The following is an 18,172-nucleotide window of genomic DNA, read 5'->3' as shown; positions in this document are numbered from 1 at the left end:
ATGTTTGTATTTTAGGTCATATTTTTGTACTTATATTTAGATTTTTATGTCATATTTTCCAACTTATGTTTATACTGTTGGGACACATTTTTCTACTTATGTTTATATTTTTAGGTCAGAATTTTCTCCTTATATTTTTATATAATTTTTTTCTTATCGTTATATTTCTAGATTATATTTTTCTACTTATGTTTATATTTTTCTGTCATATTTTTCTACTTATATTTATATTTTGTTGCCATAGTTTTCTACTTATCTTTATATTTCTATGTCATATTTTTCTACTTATGCTATTCATTTTGTGCTGTTTACATTTCTGACTTTGAAGAGGAGCAGCTGTGCCATTTTTCCTTACGGGGATCCATGAAGTATTTCTGACTGAACACTTGATGCTTTTACTTTGAAACGCCCCCTTGTCTAACCGGTGCTCTTACTTTGAAACGCTTGTGTGCAGACGTGCGTTGTGAGGCGGCTCCGCGATGATTCAGTGAAGGTGGTGCCTGAAAAAAAGTTGCCACGGAAACCTTGAAGGTGTGACTGTAGTGGTCGAAGCGGAGTCAGCTTTAGAGACGTTTAAAAGTGAGCCGCGGCTCTGAGCTGAAGGACATTTTTGGACGAAGACGTTTAACGGAGCGGCGAACCTTCCTGAAGTTCCCTGTGTCGAACTGGCAGAGAGGTAACGGCGGCTAACGGCGGCTAGCTAGCTTTGAACAGCACCGACACAGACCTCCAGTCATTCACATTTACTTACTTTGATTTTTATCACCCAGCGTTAAGAAAGAGAAGCTAAACTAGCTAAACTGTGGTGTTGCTATGGTGACATGTTAGCGCTAACGGCTACACACCGGGGCAGCTAACTGGGGGTAACGGGGAGAAAGGTCTCATTTATCACCTCTGCTAGACGTGGCTGAGCTGCCATAAAAGGCTCTTTATTTTCTAGCAGGCTGAAACGGTGAGACTGGTAACTGTCACTGCACTGAACCATCACTTGAGGAGATTTTCAACTGGCTGATGTAGAAAAAAACGAACTTGTTAGGTTGAGTCACCTTTTGGAAGGTAACTCTTGAAAACTTTTGATATGTTTAAGCAGATAAATTGAAAAGCACTTTCCAATGTAGCACTGGGTTGCAGCAAAGGGGTATTTAAATTATGAGCAAATCTGGCAGTTGTTTTTACAAGAGATGTGTTTAAGTTGCTCAAATCATCACCTTCAAGTCAGAAGCTTGATCTAGTAAATGCTGGATGTTTGAAATGCTTGGAAAAACGGCTGAATATCAAAATTAGGGGTCAGTCGATATGGTTTTTCACAGATATCGTGACAGATAACTGATGTTTGCAATAAAAATTAAAGTACTGGTGTCAAAATCCCAACACAAAACTTGCTGAACTTGTTGAAATGCTTTTGCGTAATTCTGTTTTATGTAGATTTTTGAGGAGCTTCAGTAGATTCTTGCAAGGTTCAGATATCTAAAAGAGAGGCCTATTTTCTTTTTACTGAAGGTGAGAGGATTACCATGATCTGGATGACTGACAACCTACGCAGACATGTTTACAGATGTTTAATTAAAAGAACACTTTTATCCTTCAGTGTTTTTAGGCTATAACTCCTGACAGATAATCAATAATACAGTGCTGTGGGCGGGACATCCATTTTGTTGACATTTTTCCACTCTTTTCCTCCGTTTGTGTACTTCATCGCCTCTTGTATGATATTATCAGTGATAAAGAGCTTGGGGTAGTAATACAAATATTACAATTTATTTAAAAGTATTAAAGGTAGCTTAAATATGTAAATGGAATGACATCAAAAGCATGTTTTTTGAGGAATAGCTGGAATATGAAATTATAAAACCTTTACATTACAAAGATATTGCAAGAAAACAACCTCACTGGGTCATTTTTGACCCACTTATGCATCTAAGAGTTAATTTGAAATTGCTTGAAAAATAATGACACTGATAAACAGAAAAATACTAGCTAGCTGCTGGTTATTTTTCTGTCATTGTACTCTGCTTATTTGACTTGTAAAGGTACTGGTGATGTGAGAGTGATCAAAAGAAACATAGGTTTCTAAAAGAGCTTAGCCATGTAAAACACATTAGGAGATTAAAATCATTAAAATATTGTTGCATAGCAAATTGCAGTGCAGAAATGGTTAGTCACATTATAAGTTCGCTGAACAACTGTAAATGTAATTTAATTTATCGACAATTATTTTAATTTAAGTAATTTTTGGTTCCTGTTCTTAGCTTCTCATGTCTGAGAATTTTCGCTGATATGACACATTACTGTGAACTCAATATCTTATAGCTTTCTGCTTTTATTTTGAAGAACAAAAGAAGTATTTGGTGGGTCCTCTGCAGCATTTTGAGCAATTTTTCACTGTTTTCCTAAACAGTAGTTATTCATAACTCCTGTAAAATGTACAGGAAGGACACACGGAGGGATTCTAGTTGTAGTTTAAATGCACAAGGAAGTGTATTTGCTTAATCATGTTTTATGTTCATTTTCCTGTATTCTTTTTACAGATGTTTCAGATAAAGAGGATCTGTTGCATTGGTGCTGGATACGTAGGAGGCCCAACATGCAGTGTGATCGCCGAGATGTGTCCAGAGATCACAGTGACTGTTGTGGATGTCAATGAGTCTCGTATCAAAGCCTGGAACTCAGACACTCTGCCCATTTATGAGGTAACATGTCAGTGTTGGTATCTGAATGTGTAGGGTAAAGTGATTATTTTATCAGGATTAATTGTGCGATATCTGGTTAAACTTTAAAAAGGAGAAGCAGGTCATAGTTTAATAGGATGTGCACTGATAGGCCATGCATGTTTTCTCTAAGTCCTTATCTTACCTTTGAGGTCCAAAGAGTTATTGATTTAATTAGTTGAACTCTGCGACAGTTTCGAAGAAGCCAAGAGGCAGCTAGGCAACCATTCCAACCAGTGTTTTTTTTGAAATATTACTCCACCTCATGGGGGAAATGAAACACTAATTAGTTCCAGACGGTTTTGCAACTTTTCTACGTCAACCCCAACCGCGGGGTATTACGTCATCATGACTAGTGTGGGGCAGTTAATGAGCGGTCATTGTGAGCTCATGTTGCATTGGTAACTGTTTGTGCCATTTTTCCAAACACATTCACTGATGCAGCCTCCCATTTCCTCCCATTTCAGCCGGGACTGAAAGAAGTGGTTGAATCATGCAGAGGGAGAAATTTGTTTTTCTCTACTGACATAGACTCAGCCATCAGGGATGCCGACCTCGTCTTTATCTCTGTGAGTTCATCGGTTCCCCCTTCACACACACATGCCACACCACACCGCATTTTTATTGCAGTTCAGCCAGCTAAGGAATTAAATCTAACTTCTCTAGTGCATTATCTTCCACAGGTGAACACCCCGACCAAAACCTATGGGATGGGAAAGGGTCGTGCGGCCGACCTGAAGTTCATCGAGGCGTGTGCACGGCGGATCGTAGAGGTGTCCGATGGTTACAAGATTGTCACAGAGAAGAGCACAGTCCCAGTACGAGCTGCTGAGAGCATCAGACGGATATTTGATGCCAACACCAAACCCAGCCTCAACCTACACGTGGGTATTATCACATGTACAGAACCCTCATAGGTGTTGCTGTTAGTTTTGTTTCTAAAGTTGAGCCTTTATTTTAGGTGCTGTCCAACCCAGAGTTCCTTGCAGAAGGAACAGCAGTGCGGGATCTGAAGGAGCCAGACCGAGTCCTGATTGGTGGAGACGAGTCAGCTGAAGGTCAAAAGGCGATCAGAGCGCTGTGTGCTGTGTATGAACACTGGGTCCCCAAGGCACGAATCATCACCACCAACACATGGTCATCTGAGCTGTCCAAACTGGTGAGTGCAGCAAACTTACACTGTTCTATTTCCAGTTAATTTGATGATTACTATACCTATTAACTGATCAATCATTTGCCACTATAAGGTCAGTTTCATTGCAAAATGTCCATCACAGATCCTCAGACCCTAAATGACATTTAATTGCTTGTTTTATCAGGCCAACAGTCAATATCCTAGAAATGTTATTATTAATTCATCTGCAAATTAGTTTCTTGGTTAATCAGTTGTGTGTATATATAATGACACGAAACAATGAAAAATGCCCTCGACACCGTATTTTATATTCCAAGACAGTGTCTTCAGGTGTCTTGTTTTTCTAAACACACAATCACAAATCTAAAAGTATGAAATTTGCTGTAGTGTAAGACCAAGAAAACCAGTTAAGTCTCACATTTGAGTAATAAGAACTACCAAATGTTTGATATGCAGCGCTGAACAAATTTTTTAGACCACCTGTCATAAAAACGAGTGAACACAATTATTTTAGAAACCACTCAAAAACAAGGCATCTTTGGTTGCTTGCAGGCTTCAATAATGGCTTCTCAGCAGCTATTCTTTCCTTTAAGCCTTGTTCCTTCAGTCGTCTGCTTATGGTCATTCTGGAGACTCTCAGATTCTGATCTAGAAACATTAATCTCTGCCTGAAGATCAGCAGTGGTCTTCCTTCTGTCTCTAGTACTTCAAATCTTCAGGTTCCTGACATCTACTTCAGTTAACTTGTATTTTAAGCCTCCATTTTATAAGTAGCAGTCTCTGCAATCAAGTCCAAGTCATACTGTGAGAACACTTTATATCTTGCCTTATTTGTCTCAAAGACCACCCAGCATCATGAAGTGCTTTAATTCATACTTTGTCTTTCTCAGTGAGCCAGCACACTGGAATTCTCTGAGATGTCAGAAATTAATCAGGAATAACATACAACCGCTAAAACAAATTTTTCTGAATAACTGTAATTTGCCATCTGAATCAAAAAATAATGTGCTTTGCTTTTTTTTCTGCTTTTTTGTGAAACAGCAATTTTGAAAATTCATGGATAACAAGAACAATTATATTTTAGCATTAAATATATCATTTTGATTAAAGATCTTGCATATACTGGCATATTAACCATTACAGAAACATAAAATACATTGGTAATCAGCAATACTGTTAATTTAGGGCAACTTACAAAGGGTGTTGGTCTCATAAATTTGTTAAGCACTGTCAGTTATGAATCAATTATTTGAATAGTCGAATAATTTTCTTTGATTAGTTAATCATGTAACTGATGCAGCTCTGCATGTGGGAAAAATAGTCAAACCCTCATGTTTTAGAAGCTGGAACCAGCAGATCTTATTTTCTTCCTTAAAGAGTGACAAATAATGATCGAAATAGTCGGTTTCTAATTTTTGATGTGTTGACCAAAAGATTACTTACCTAATTGTTGCAGCTCTAAAAAGCTTTTCTTTGAGGGGTCTCTTGAATTTTGTAGTTTTATAAAAAAAAAATTTTTTTTGTTTTTTTTTAAAAGCAGCATGTACGTTTTGTCTGTGTGTTCAGGCAGCCAATGCATTCCTGGCACAGAGAATCAGCAGCATCAACAGTATCAGTGCTCTGTGCGAGGCCACCGGAGCCGACGTGGAAGAGGTCGCCAAGGCAATTGGTATGGACCAGAGAATAGGCAGCAAGTTCCTTAAAGCCAGCGTAGGTAAGAGACATACACACACACGGGATGTTTCAATTGAGTTTATTTCAGCTGAACGCAGATTAATGCTCTTTGTTTCTCCAATGCTTCGGCCAGGTTTTGGAGGGAGCTGCTTCCAGAAGGATGTACTGAATCTGGTGTATCTGTGTGAGGCCCTCAATCTGCCGGAGGTGGCTTCCTACTGGCAGCAGGTGAGAGCTAGACATACAGCACTTGTTTTTTGGCAGCGTTATAGGAGATTTCTGTATTTAACTTCTCATTTTTTGATTGTGGTTTTCTCAGGTGATAGACATGAATGAATACCAAAGACGGCGGTTTGCCTGCAGGATCATTGACTGTCTGTTCAACACTGTCACTGGCAAAAAGATCGCACTGCTGGGTTTCTCCTTTAAAAAAGACACTGGTGACACAAGGCGAGTCTCTTTTCACTTTCTTTGCAGTACACTTTGACCTCACGCCCTCGTAAGCATTTGTTCCCTTTCAATTCAATTATCCTTTACAATTTCTTTTTAAACACGTTAATCATAAAGCTGACACTGTTGACCTGACATACCACAGAGCCTTGTGACTAAGCATGAACGTTTGCCAGCTTGCTGCAATGAACTCTGACCCTGATCAGCATTAATGCTTGAGTCTGTGTGTGTGTTTCGCAACTTCAGGGAGTCGTCCAGCATCTACATTTCAAAGTATCTGATGGATGAGGGTGCCAAGCTGTTCATCTATGACCCCAAAGTTCTCAAAGAGCAAATCATTCATGACCTCTCCCAGCCCAACATCTCAGAGGACAACCCAGAAAGAGGTGTGTGTTCGTGTTTGTGTGTTAACCAGGGTGCTGACAAAAGCTGCTACACCACACGTGGTTTAGTAGTAAAGATTCACAAAGAGTTGGTCCAACAAAATACGATTCATTGCCGACATTTTGAGGAATGCACTGATTTACTGCTGAGTGTTATATGAGCAGATTAGTATTACTCATGTCACGTTACCGGTGGAGATGAACAGAGGTGAGCAGCTTCGTGTAAAGACTGGAAACTGTGGAGAAACAGGTTTAGCTAACTGCAGTGCTCAGTAGCCATCCTGGCAGCTGCTCCCGATTAAATCAACATATCAGCTGATTAAACAAACGATATAGAATGTGCTGATAAGCGAGCATTAGAAGTGCTGGCCGGTGAATTTTGTCCTTTGGGCAGAGAGTTTATGCCAAGCTAACCTTCTGCACATTCCAGCTTGACACTTGACACACCAACATGAGACTGATAACTATGCAGCCCCGAAACAAGGCAAAGAGTCAGATGTGACTGAAGTTCACACATGGGAAACAGACTGTACAACTTAAATAGCTGGGTAGTTTAGTTGTTTAATAAATAACTTTATTTATATATCATCTCTGTCCAACAGAAATCATCTACTTTTTAAAACTTTTTTAAAATTTTGACTTCTCAGGTGAAGGATTAAATCTTAATTTTTGGTTCACAAAAAATCTTTTTAAATTAAATGAGCCATAAAACTCAATTGGTTACCTGAAACAAAGCTGTTTGACATGTTTTTTGCTGGACAGCTATGATACGCCAACTAGCCAGTATGCAGTGATTCAAATACTAATACAAGGTAAAAAGTCCTCTCACTATTAAAACTGCAACTTCCCTGAAAATCTATTAGTTCGTTTTTGAGTAATGTTACACACAGACAAACAGATGAACAAAGGTACACCGATCAACACATAACTTCGCCACATTCCTTGGCGAAGTAACTAGTAGTTACTAGTAGTTATCAGTGTTTCTTCATTTCTGAATTTCATATTCAAGAGTGTTTGGCTGATAGAGTAGCTAGTCATTGTTACATTTATTAGGAAATATAACAATGGATCTTTTTAGATGCCAAACTGTGATGATCACTTGTTGAGACACTTAATTTATTGACAGATGTGTTTGTTGTTGATTTTCAGTGTCCGAGCTGGTTACTGTAACTTCAGACCCTTACGAGGCTTGCCAGAGTGCACACGCACTGGTCATCTGCACTGAGTGGGACATGTTTAAGGTCACAGTCACATTTCATTCTCTGAGAAGTTGCTTCTTTTTGAAGGAATGTGTGAGCATAAATGTTACACCAATACCTCTCTAATGCCACCACAGGAACTGGACTATGACAAGATTTACAAGAAGATGCTGAAGCCAGCCTTTATATTTGACGGTCGCAGAGTGCTGGACCACCTTCACCATGACCTCCACACCATCGGCTTCCAGGTTAAAAAAAAAAAAAAAAAAAAAAAAAAAAAAAAATCAAAGTGTTGAAACAAGAAAAATATTTGGAGGACAAAGAGTCATCAGACTTTCTTCTGTCTGCAGATCGAAACCATTGGTAAGAAAGTGACGGCAGCACGAATCCCCTACACCCCGGCAGCTGTTGGCGCTCGCGTGCCTGCCCCTGAACCTCCCACCAAGAAGAAAGTCTGAAATGAATTTTACCTCCACACACTACCTGCAACACATTCCTCTCTCAGCCTTTTCGTAGCTGGTTTACATTTAAATCCCGTCCCACCTCTTTGGCCCAGATCATGAAAAGAGCCAAACGGTGCGTCTGATTGCTCCCCTGTAGTGAGTTGGATGAGAGGAAGAAGTCGGTTGAACATTGAATCAAAAATTGTGTGAATGTTTTAGAAAGAATCACATTAATAGATCATTCCAAATAATTTTTTTTTTTTTTTTTTTTTTTACAATCCATGTCAAGCATTACAGACACATGATCCTGTCGTATTAATTTTAAAGCAACGCTATTAATGTGAGTTTACTTTCTTATTCTATCAATTATATAATCAAATATTACAATTTTTATACAATTTTTAAAACTATTTTTATATATCAACTGTATGTTAATCAGTATGTTTTCTGAACTTATGGCCGTTTACAAAAAGAGGCCAATGCAATAAAGTATTATGTTTATCCTTAATGTGTGCTTCTTGATTATTTCAAACTCAATTAGGAAAAGGACAAACAGCACAAAAATTAAAGTGTGCACTGAAGATTTTTAATACTTTAAATACAAATGTGCATTTTACAGATTTGTTTTGTTGACTAACCAGTGTGTAAAACAAAAAAAACAATAATGTCCAGGTGTAAAATGTCAACTTTTATTCTACTAGAAAAAGTACAGTTTACTCAGATTGGCTTTTTGTCAGACAAAAATATCTATTTAGAAGTAAAATGCCTCTTTTAATAACTGTGTGACTGATAAAGGCCACTCTGGGCTTGACCTGTACATTTTCTAACATAATACAAAATGTTTTAAAGGGACGGTTCAGCAGTGTATTCTTGGTTCTGTATCACATAATTTCCCCCCTGAGGCGCTGGATCAAAAACAACTCCTGCTTCATTAAATCATCAGACATCAAAGCGTTCAGAACACTCAGTGTTAAAGGTCAGCAGCTTTCCACCTGAAGTCTGGTGGTGGATGTGATTTAGGGCACCCTGAAGAGCAGAGAAGTCAAATTACAGCCTGTGCTCTCACCAGGTTGTATTTTCTCCTGGAAGGACACAGTCTGCATGCTTCATATCTGTGGGCGTCTTACTGCGGGTTGTTCTTTGATCTGAAAACGCAAAACTCTGGGTTGCCACAGAAACAGAAGTGACACAATGGTCCCCACATGAGTCATGTGTCACTTATTTAACACTACACACCTTTTTGAAATTGCACAACTTCCTATACTTGCTATATTAAATGAATTTCTTTTGCTTAAGCTTAAAAGAGAGTATTATGGTACTGAGACGTATTTTATCACAGTTACAGTGTAGAGTTTCAGGTAGAGACGAGGTGAAAAATAGAGCTTCCACAAGCTCCTCATTCTGCTATAGTGACTTCTGCTTTTCTCTTCAGTAGATTCTTTAGGAAGAACTCGCCTGTGAAGAGGAGGAAAAAAAACAACAGTTAATAAGAAATACTTGACTCTTCTTTTAATTTTATATGATTATTATTTACTACAAGTATTGTTTTTGACTTGTCAAGACAGGTTTAGTTGTACAAGCTGAGATTTTGTAACATCTTTAGTTTTTTTTTTTTGCTCAGACATTTCAGTTGTTAGTGTTACTCTTCACTACTACTAAAAGAAATACAACAAAGTCTCAATGTCTGTCTTTTACTCTATTTCTTCTAACCATAAGGGTACAAAATTAAAAAAGATTGTATTCAACATTACAAAAGTAACTTTGTGCAAAAGATTAAATGTAAAATGCATCTTTAAAGAGCATTTCCTATTTCAGTGACAGAAGTGTCAAGTCAAACTGGGAGAAGCTGAAACCTCATAGAAGAAGCATTCACACAGGCGCTACACTCAGCTGGGGCGGAACCAATCTGCGGCTGCAGGTTTGCTACCTGCAGCATAAAAATGGACACACGCAGCACTGAGGAGGAACGGAGAATGAATGAGCTCGTTCAAACAAAGAGGCTGTGAGCGTGAGGATCTGCGGCAAACTGACTGTGCAGGACTGCTTCATCTACAAAAATCCGGGTAGCAGCCGGTAAGAGCAGAACCATGAAAGATCTAGGAGACTGTTTAACCTGCCGATGTGAGCCGCTGCAAAACGTGTTAGCATTAGCCACGGAGATCGGCGTCAGCCACGAGCAGCTGGTTGTTAACGTTCTTATATCTGTATGCCACTTATTGCTGTGTGTTTGTAATTGCTCAATTGAAAATAAGACTGCAGGCTAATTGGTGCTAATTAGAGGTTTTCCAGCTCAGGGTAAAAACCAGTTAATTCATTCTGTTTGTAATGGTGGGCTTGCACTATGCACTTTATTCTGTTTGTTTGTTTATGGGATCTGGAAAGGAATGCAATTTAAAAGTCACTTTATGCACTTTAAATAATTTAAAAAATGTGAATTAAAAAGTATAAACATAGTTTAAAAAGTCTGATCGAGATATTAAGAATAAAATTTGTTAAAATGTGATTAAAATAAACTCTTTAAAATCTTGGGTATTTACATTCATTAGGAGACTATTATAACCACTCACTGTATAATGTGTTTTTCTTGATTAATGTCTTCTCAACCCATAAATTACAAGGATTATTTTCTCTGATTATTGCATAATAACTATTTCTTGGACAATTTAATTCCTAATCATAGTAGTTATGATCTTGGATTTCTAAATGTCACAAATGCCCTCCCTTCATTTTCCTATTTCTTGTGCGGTTGGTTTTAGCCACTTGTTTGATTTCTGTTGCTGCCACAGTGTGACAGATTTGCTTGGATTTTTATTTAAGTTGCTCAAAGCATTGATAAATGGCGTTTAAATCAAACTCTGTAAACCTGGGACTAGAAGTAACAAGAGGTAAGAGAAAATATTTTTCATTCTTTGCAATCTGGCTGGGCCTTGTTGCATAGGAACTCGAGGTCTCCGTTTGTTAAATAGCAGGGTTATCTACAAAAGCATTCTTCAAGGAATACATTTAACTCTCCAAAATCTGCAGGATGACATCTCACCTGCTTTGTAGGAGGATCGCACAAGCGGCCCGCTGGCTGTGTAGACGAAACCCATATCATTCCCAACTTTCTCCCAGTGAGCGAACTTCTCTGGAGTGACATACTCCTCTACCTAAACCCAAACACACATTGTCATGATGTGTATCTATTTGTCAAACATTGGGTTCTGGTGTTACTGAGGAAACGAGAGAAGAGTGAACGTACCTTCAGGTGGCGTTTAGTGGGTTGCATGTACTGCCCCAGTGTTAGACAGTCCACTCCAGCCTCCCGCAGCTCTGTAACATCATCACATCAGCACTGTCACAAAGCCGGATGTCAGATTGTCTCACAGTGCCATAGATCACTTAGATTGTGTCTAAGTGCCATCGAGATTTAAGTTGAAACCTGTTCTCCTTTTACCTATTCTTGATTCTCCAGACAGTTACATTCTCTTTATTGACACAAACTCATCCGTTTCAGCCAATTACAAATGCACAGTGGGATAGAATACTCCATGTTATTATGATGGTTCACATCTCATCCTATGTTTCCGTGAAACTTTAGATTGTTATCAAGTCCTTTCAGAGGTAATAAAATTCAAAATTACTGCAAAGTTTACACACCTGTCAGAGTGTTCATTATCTGTTGATCAGACTCCCCCAGTCCCAGCATGATGGAGGTCTTGGTGAGCACAGTGGGGTTGACCTTCTTAGCGTGCTTCAGTACACTCAGAGACTGGTCGATGTTTGCTCTGGGGTCACGTACGAACCTGGAAACAGATCACGAATAGACAATCAAAGAGAACAATGATGAAAGAGTGCGTTTACAGCTCTCTGCTTCATGTAGCATTTATAGTAACGTCAGAGAAATGTCTCTAAGGCACCATCTGCTGGTCAAATTATGATATTGTCCTCTTTTCCCTTCGCAGGCAATTCAACACAAATGCATTTAATCATCTACTGTATGTATTTTTTAAAAATGTGACCAGATTTTATACCAACCTGCTTTATCATAGATAGTTAAAAGATATATTAATGAACATAATCTAGACATTTTGTGTTACTTTTAAACAGATCATGTGACATATTTTTCTGTCTACAAAGGACAAATCAAGAAACCACTTATTGTTCTAATACTACCAAAGCTGTTCTGTGGCTTGTCGGCTGACTAGTGGTCTCTAAGATCTGACTGAAAAACTGATGTTGAAACAGGAATAAGATGTTTCGCTTATAACTTTGAGGATTCACCATCTTACAAAAGCACAACTAATGTCTAATCAGCTAGTAAAATACAGTGACAACGTGAAAAGTCTCCGTACCGTTGCAGCTCACGTACTGTCTCCACATTGTGGGCGTACACGTCTAACCCTGACACCGCGATCTTCTCGACCGCTGCCAGGTCACCGCGGAAATCTGGGGTCAGACATTCAACCAGGATCTGAGGGTTTCTAGATGAACATGACAAAAGTGCTTATTTATTCTTTTTGCGCAGACAGTAGGATATGAACACTTGATAGATCAAAAAGGGATGGGAGGTTTTACCTTTCCTTCAGGTTGGAGACGGTCTTTGCAAAGTGCTCTGCTCCTCCATCAGCAATATCTGCAAAAAGAAGAAAGTGTCACAACAACATGCTAATACAATTTTTGGTATTTTTTGTAAACATTCAAACTATTGGTAGTAGTGTTCTGTAGTGTACTGCTGGAAAACATTATTGTAAAGTTGTGGCAGTTTATGAGATATGTGACCTCATATTCTCATATAAGACCATGGTGAAGGAGGATTTTTGTACAACAAAACTGTAAGCTGGAAATTCATCTCAACATACACTACCGTTCAAAAGTTTGGGGTCACCCAGACAATTTCATGTTTTCCATGAAAACTCACACTTTTATTCATGTGCTAACATAACTGCACAAGGGTTTTCTAATCATCAATTAGCCTTTCAACACCATTAGCTAACACAATGTAGCATTAGAACACAGGAGTGATGGTTGCTGGAAATGTTCCTCTGTACCTCTATGTAGATATTCCATTAAAAATCAGCTGTTTCCAGCTAGAACAGTCATTTACGACATTAACAGTGTCTAGACTGCATTTCTGATTAATTTAATGTTATCTTCACTGAAAAAAAGCTTTTCTTTCAAAAATAAGGACATTTCTAAGTGACCCAAAACTTTTGAATGGTAGTGTATATACTGCATTAAAAATCAGGATTATTTGGGATATTTTGAGGAATAAAACCCTGAATACATCTGTTGCTCTTCCAGCTGAGAAAGGGGTTCTTTGTTTTTCTTGTAAAAATTTAAGTTACTTTATAAGATGGTGCTAAGTTGCACCACAGAAGAAAAAAGTAGTGCACTGAGGTAAGAATCCATTACCATCTCTGTCGACTGAGGTGAGGACCACATAGTCCAGCCCCCAGGCAGCAATGGCCTTGGCTGTGTTGTACGGCTCGTCTGGGTCCAGAGGCGGGGGCTTACGGGACGTCTTTACTGAACAGAACCTGCACCCACGGGTGCACGTGTCTCCCATCAGCTACATATAAAGAGGTTATTTGTTCAGACAAGTGTACATGTACTCTCTGTAAAGACACCAAAGTGACTCTATGGTGAAATCTTTGAATTTTTCTACAATTGGAAGTAGATGCAGCAGAGACTCACCATGATGGTGGCTGTTGCTGTGGCATACTCTCCTCCTCCCCAACATTCACCGATGTTTGGACACCTGGCCTCCTCACACACCTGAGGAAACACACACACAGAGGTCTCATCTGTAAACCTGCCCTCCCAGTCACTAGCACTAAGAATTATTCTATAAATTGATCTTCTTTCTTCTTTTCCTTTCAGGGGTCACCATAATGAATCATCTGCTTCCATCTAACCTTATCCTCTGCATCCTCTTCTCTCACACCAACTAATGTCACGTCCTCTTTCTCTACATCCATAAACCTCCTCTTTGGTCTATTCTATAAATTGATAAACTGCTAAATAAATGCTTTTCAGATCTGGTAAGTATGACAACAAAAATGTTCAAATTTCAAGTTTTTCACACAGTTTTAGTACATATTTGATTTGCACTATTCTTTATGTGTTAATAGTTTGTTTATCTCAGTATGCATGAGGTGATGCAAGCGATTAGTGTGTTTGAATGAGTGCATTTAGAAAACAGGTGAGTCTTAGCACGAGGTAAAAACAAAGTCAGCGAAGAGTTTCATTGCACTAACAATTTCTTTATTGCTGCATATGACAATAAAAACTTTAAATCCTTAAAAAAAGCAAGAAGCAGTGTCAAGGTAAAGCCTGTACAATAGTCACAGAAATCTGCTGAGTCATGCCATGACTTGCAAAGTCTCAGTATGCTTGTAGCATCCTTGGCTACATCTCATGAAACTTACTGTGTGCAGGTTGAGGTCTCTCAGCGTGTTCTTCAGTCTGTTGAAGTTCTTTCCGATGGGGATCTCCGTCTTCAGCCATGGAGGAAGACGCAGCCTGAGAAGACAGCAGTCAGTCACCAAATGTGCAACAGTTCTCTGAAGCAGACCAGTCAAAGTGGGTGTGAACCACATAGATAAAGCCTTTTACATGTTTCTGTGCATTATACAACAGTAACTTGTGTGAAATTCCACTGTACAGATTAAATACCCAGATGGAAATGCCACCTGGAATATCATCAGGAAAATTGAAGCTCAAAAGCTTTAAACATCCAAACTGCCGTAGAGCAGTTCTACTGATTAATGTCCCGTGTTGCCTGAAATGTTCCAATACAACCAGAGCTATGAAAAGCATTACTGAAAATTAGCTGATGACTGTCAAATGTCAATACAATATGCAAATAGTAGCCAACAAGCTAAGTTTAGCCCTCCAGGGAAAACATCTGGCCTCCTGAGATAAGGTGTAACTTCTGCTTCTTCGTTACGAAACAAAACTTGTGCATGTAAATAAAAAGCTTATCTAAATCTACCAACCAACATATCCATGTAACATCCAATAGATTTTGCTCTTTAGTCTTGTTCTGCAACACAGAAAACGCTCTAGATATGATAAACTACAAATGGAAAACCTACATGTATGCTGGAAAAGATTTAGCCTTCAGTGTAAATCAGTTAAAGATAACTGCTGATCTCCAGCTTTCAGTACACTTTCACAGAGAATCTTGGCAGAAAACAACTGTGCATTTAAAACAATCCAATAAAATAGTTCTGCCATGAATTCTACTTCTACAAACCTTATACATTTTCAGTTTTTGTGGCTGTTGTAAAGACATATTTCATTTTAGTGAGGCCGTAGTGTGTGGTGGTAGACTGTAGAGACGTTTTACAAAAGGGTTCCTGAAATTCTCTACATCCCATTAAAATATATGATGGGAGCAAATATTAGGATATTTACAGATTTGTCCATGTTTTCAGACAGTGTGAACAGAGACAATCTATAGTCTGACCAGTACAGGAAGTCCTCCTGAATGGTAACATAACTTGTCAATACCGATTAAATGCTAAAGAAAATATTTATACTTGTCAAAGAGAAGAAAAGGTGTAAGATGAGGAAACACAGATGAAAATATATCTATGCCATAGACACCAGTGCAGCCTCTTACAAACTAAACTACATGTCACTTTGATAGATTATTTTTCCACAGATGTCATAGAGGTCCTCTATGAAGTGCAGCTTAAAAACAAAACTCACATTAAACTGCTAATACACTCATTTAAATGAACATCATCCATAAATTAAATCCAAAATTTGACTTTTTTTTTTTTTTTTTTTTTTACAGTTTACACTTAATTATAGTTGACTTCACCCACAAACCTGGTATATATGATGCAATGCATTAAAACACCTCGTGCACATATGATGTATACACACAAAAGTTCAAAAGTTTGGGGTCACTTTGAAATGTCCTTATTTTTGAAAGAAAAGCATTTTTCTCAATGAGGCTAACATTAAGTTAAATAAATACAGTCTAGACATTAACAATGTCTAGACTGTATTTCTGATTAATATAATTTCATTGTCTGGTGGTAAATGACTATTCTATCTGGAAACAGCTGATTTTTAATAGAATATCTCCATAGGGGTACAGAGGAACATTTCCAGCAACCATCACTCCTGTGTTCTAATGCTACATTGTGTCAACTAATGGTGTTGAAAGGCTAATTGATGATTAGAAAACCCTTGTGCAGTTATGTTAACACATGAATAAAAGTGTGAGGTTTCACGGAAAACAAGTAATTGCCAGGGTGACCCCAAATTTTTAAACCGTAGTGTATTCTTTACATTTTTTTGTGTCTGTTCTTTGTTGCAGTTCAGCTTCACTGTTTGTTCACCCATACTCTGAGACTGATGAGTTTTGGTGATTTGAGAAAGCAGCAACGTCTTGGATTGTTCAGTGTCAACTCAGCAAAGGTGGCTGCTTGACCATCTCAGAATCTGTTGAAACTTTCCAGGAATGATCTTGGGCATCTGAAACTGACATTTGCTCTTTTGTTTTTTCGTTGAAATTCCAACATTTTCATAATCTTTAACCCAATGGAAATTTTCAATATATCTCTTACAACTTGGAAACTGAACGAGATGCTGCTTTCAGATGTCCATATCTCTTGAAGTACACGTCCTTGAGTCTTTAAATTTTCAGGAGATGTTCAGCAGTTTCTGGTGAATGGAGAGATATACTAGCAAACAAGCCTCAGTTTTGTGCTTAAGACCTCTCAGATTCAGGATTTGTTCAAAAATTACAAATAAAATCAATTAAAAAAAAAAAACAGAAAAAATTTATCTCTAATACATAAGATCTATTTGATCAATGTTATTGTGAGAAGACTATCTGAATGGCCAGATGGACATCTTGAATCATGGGTAGGTTGATGAAATTTGGGATAGTAAGAGATGAAAGTATCATCTACTTGTGTGCAAATTCATGCTAAAATATTTCATCTATTTGACCGAATAAGTCAATTCTGACAGCAAAGACACTAAAGAGCTGATTCAGCTGGGCACATTCAGATAAGGCTTTGTCTCACATGGTCTTTGAACGCCTCTGATAACAAAGATCGACCATTTGTCTTGAACTTCTAGAAGCTGAAAATTCCTACTTTCTGCTTCCTATAACTAGATAAATGTTGTGTAAACACAACACTGCTAATGCTTCATTTCAGTGTCTGGATCCAGAAGTTTACCAGCATGTTTAAAGCTTTTAGTTCTACTTCATTTATGATATTCAACCCACAGAGGAGACACTACATCTGAATACGGTTGGATTACAGGAAGCCGCCTTACCTCTCTCCCTTCTGTCTCTTCAGGGTGCCTCTATACTCTGCCCACTTGCTTTTCTCCGATAGTTCCCCTGAAATGAAGTCCTGCAGATCAGGTCCGTCATCGCTCAGCAGCTCCTTCTTTCTGTCTTTTCTGTCTGGGGAGGATTTGGCTGCAGTTGTCAGACTGCTGGTGTAAACCTACACAGGAAACACTGAGGGTTAGTTCACTGGTTCAGGTTAGTTCACTGACACAAACAAACATCTCACTGTTGAAGTCATAAACATCCTGACAGTAGCTCCTCAGTTACCAAACACTGCAGGCTGTAGTTAACTCCAGGCCCGTGACCAGCACTGGTTAGTAAATCACTCACGACAGCAACGTTTGTTTATTAGGGATCATTCCAGTTGAAATACTCACATGTGGGACACATCTGGGACTCAGCCAAAGATGGTTTGTGGAGAAGCGACCCGCTACGCAGCAACTTTGTTTGAGCAGCGCCATGACTTTAGCGAGCAGGCGGCTGTCATTGGCAACGAGCCTCGGCAAGCGGCTGCTTTGGTCTGATGCTGCATTCAAGGCATTGACGTCAGAGTGAGGAAGACAGAGAAACATCTTCTTATTACAATTTCAGGGTTTCCTCATCGTTTATTTCAACACCAACCACATCTTCGAAATTAGCAAATATTTAATAATAATAAAGTTTTTAAAAATTCAGTTATCATGGTAAGTCCTAACAAGGTTGAAAATACATGTCATAGGAGGACTGGGCATATAAAGCAGGAGACAAAACAAAACAGAAAGAACAGAATGTAACCACTGATATATTAAAAAATAATCAGGAAGTAGTCATAATGAAAAAACACGTGTACATCGACTGTTTAACAAGTTAAATCAGATTTAAATCGTGTATTTC

The 18,172-nt window shown here is 38.4% G+C and overlaps 2 protein-coding genes across 2 annotated transcripts; one reads left to right on the top strand and one right to left on the bottom strand.

The window, feature by feature from the left end:
• Positions 1-470: 470 nt before the first annotated feature.
• ugdh (UDP-glucose 6-dehydrogenase) lies at positions 471-8,500 on the top strand. Its single transcript, XM_023292669.3, has 12 exons — positions 471-676; positions 2,529-2,690; positions 3,176-3,277; positions 3,392-3,592; positions 3,670-3,867; positions 5,410-5,557; positions 5,651-5,745; positions 5,837-5,967; positions 6,214-6,353; positions 7,500-7,591; positions 7,687-7,797; positions 7,900-8,500. The coding sequence occupies exons 2-12, from the start codon at positions 2,529-2,531 to the stop codon at positions 8,005-8,007; spliced, it is 1,488 nt and encodes a 495-aa protein (XP_023148437.1). The 5' UTR covers positions 471-676; the 3' UTR covers positions 8,008-8,500.
• A 56-nt stretch (positions 8,501-8,556) lies between these two features.
• Positions 8,557-17,833, bottom strand: lias (lipoic acid synthetase). Its single transcript, XM_023292670.3, has 11 exons — positions 17,677-17,833; positions 17,281-17,456; positions 14,403-14,496; positions 13,669-13,749; positions 13,387-13,543; positions 12,550-12,607; positions 12,327-12,455; positions 11,632-11,777; positions 11,234-11,304; positions 11,030-11,141; positions 8,557-9,447 (listed from the first exon to the last, which is right to left on the bottom strand). The coding sequence occupies exons 1-11, from the start codon at positions 17,758-17,760 to the stop codon at positions 9,389-9,391; spliced, it is 1,167 nt and encodes a 388-aa protein (XP_023148438.1). The 5' UTR covers positions 17,761-17,833; the 3' UTR covers positions 8,557-9,388.
• Between the last annotated feature and the right edge of the window lie 339 nt (positions 17,834-18,172).

The sequence above is a fragment of the Amphiprion ocellaris genome, chromosome 4, assembly GCF_022539595.1.
Source record: "Amphiprion ocellaris isolate individual 3 ecotype Okinawa chromosome 4, ASM2253959v1, whole genome shotgun sequence".
Lineage (NCBI taxonomy): Eukaryota > Metazoa > Chordata > Actinopteri > Pomacentridae > Amphiprion > Amphiprion ocellaris.
Note: the sequence above shows the minus strand (reverse complement) of the source record. Positions and strands in the feature narration are given on the sequence as shown.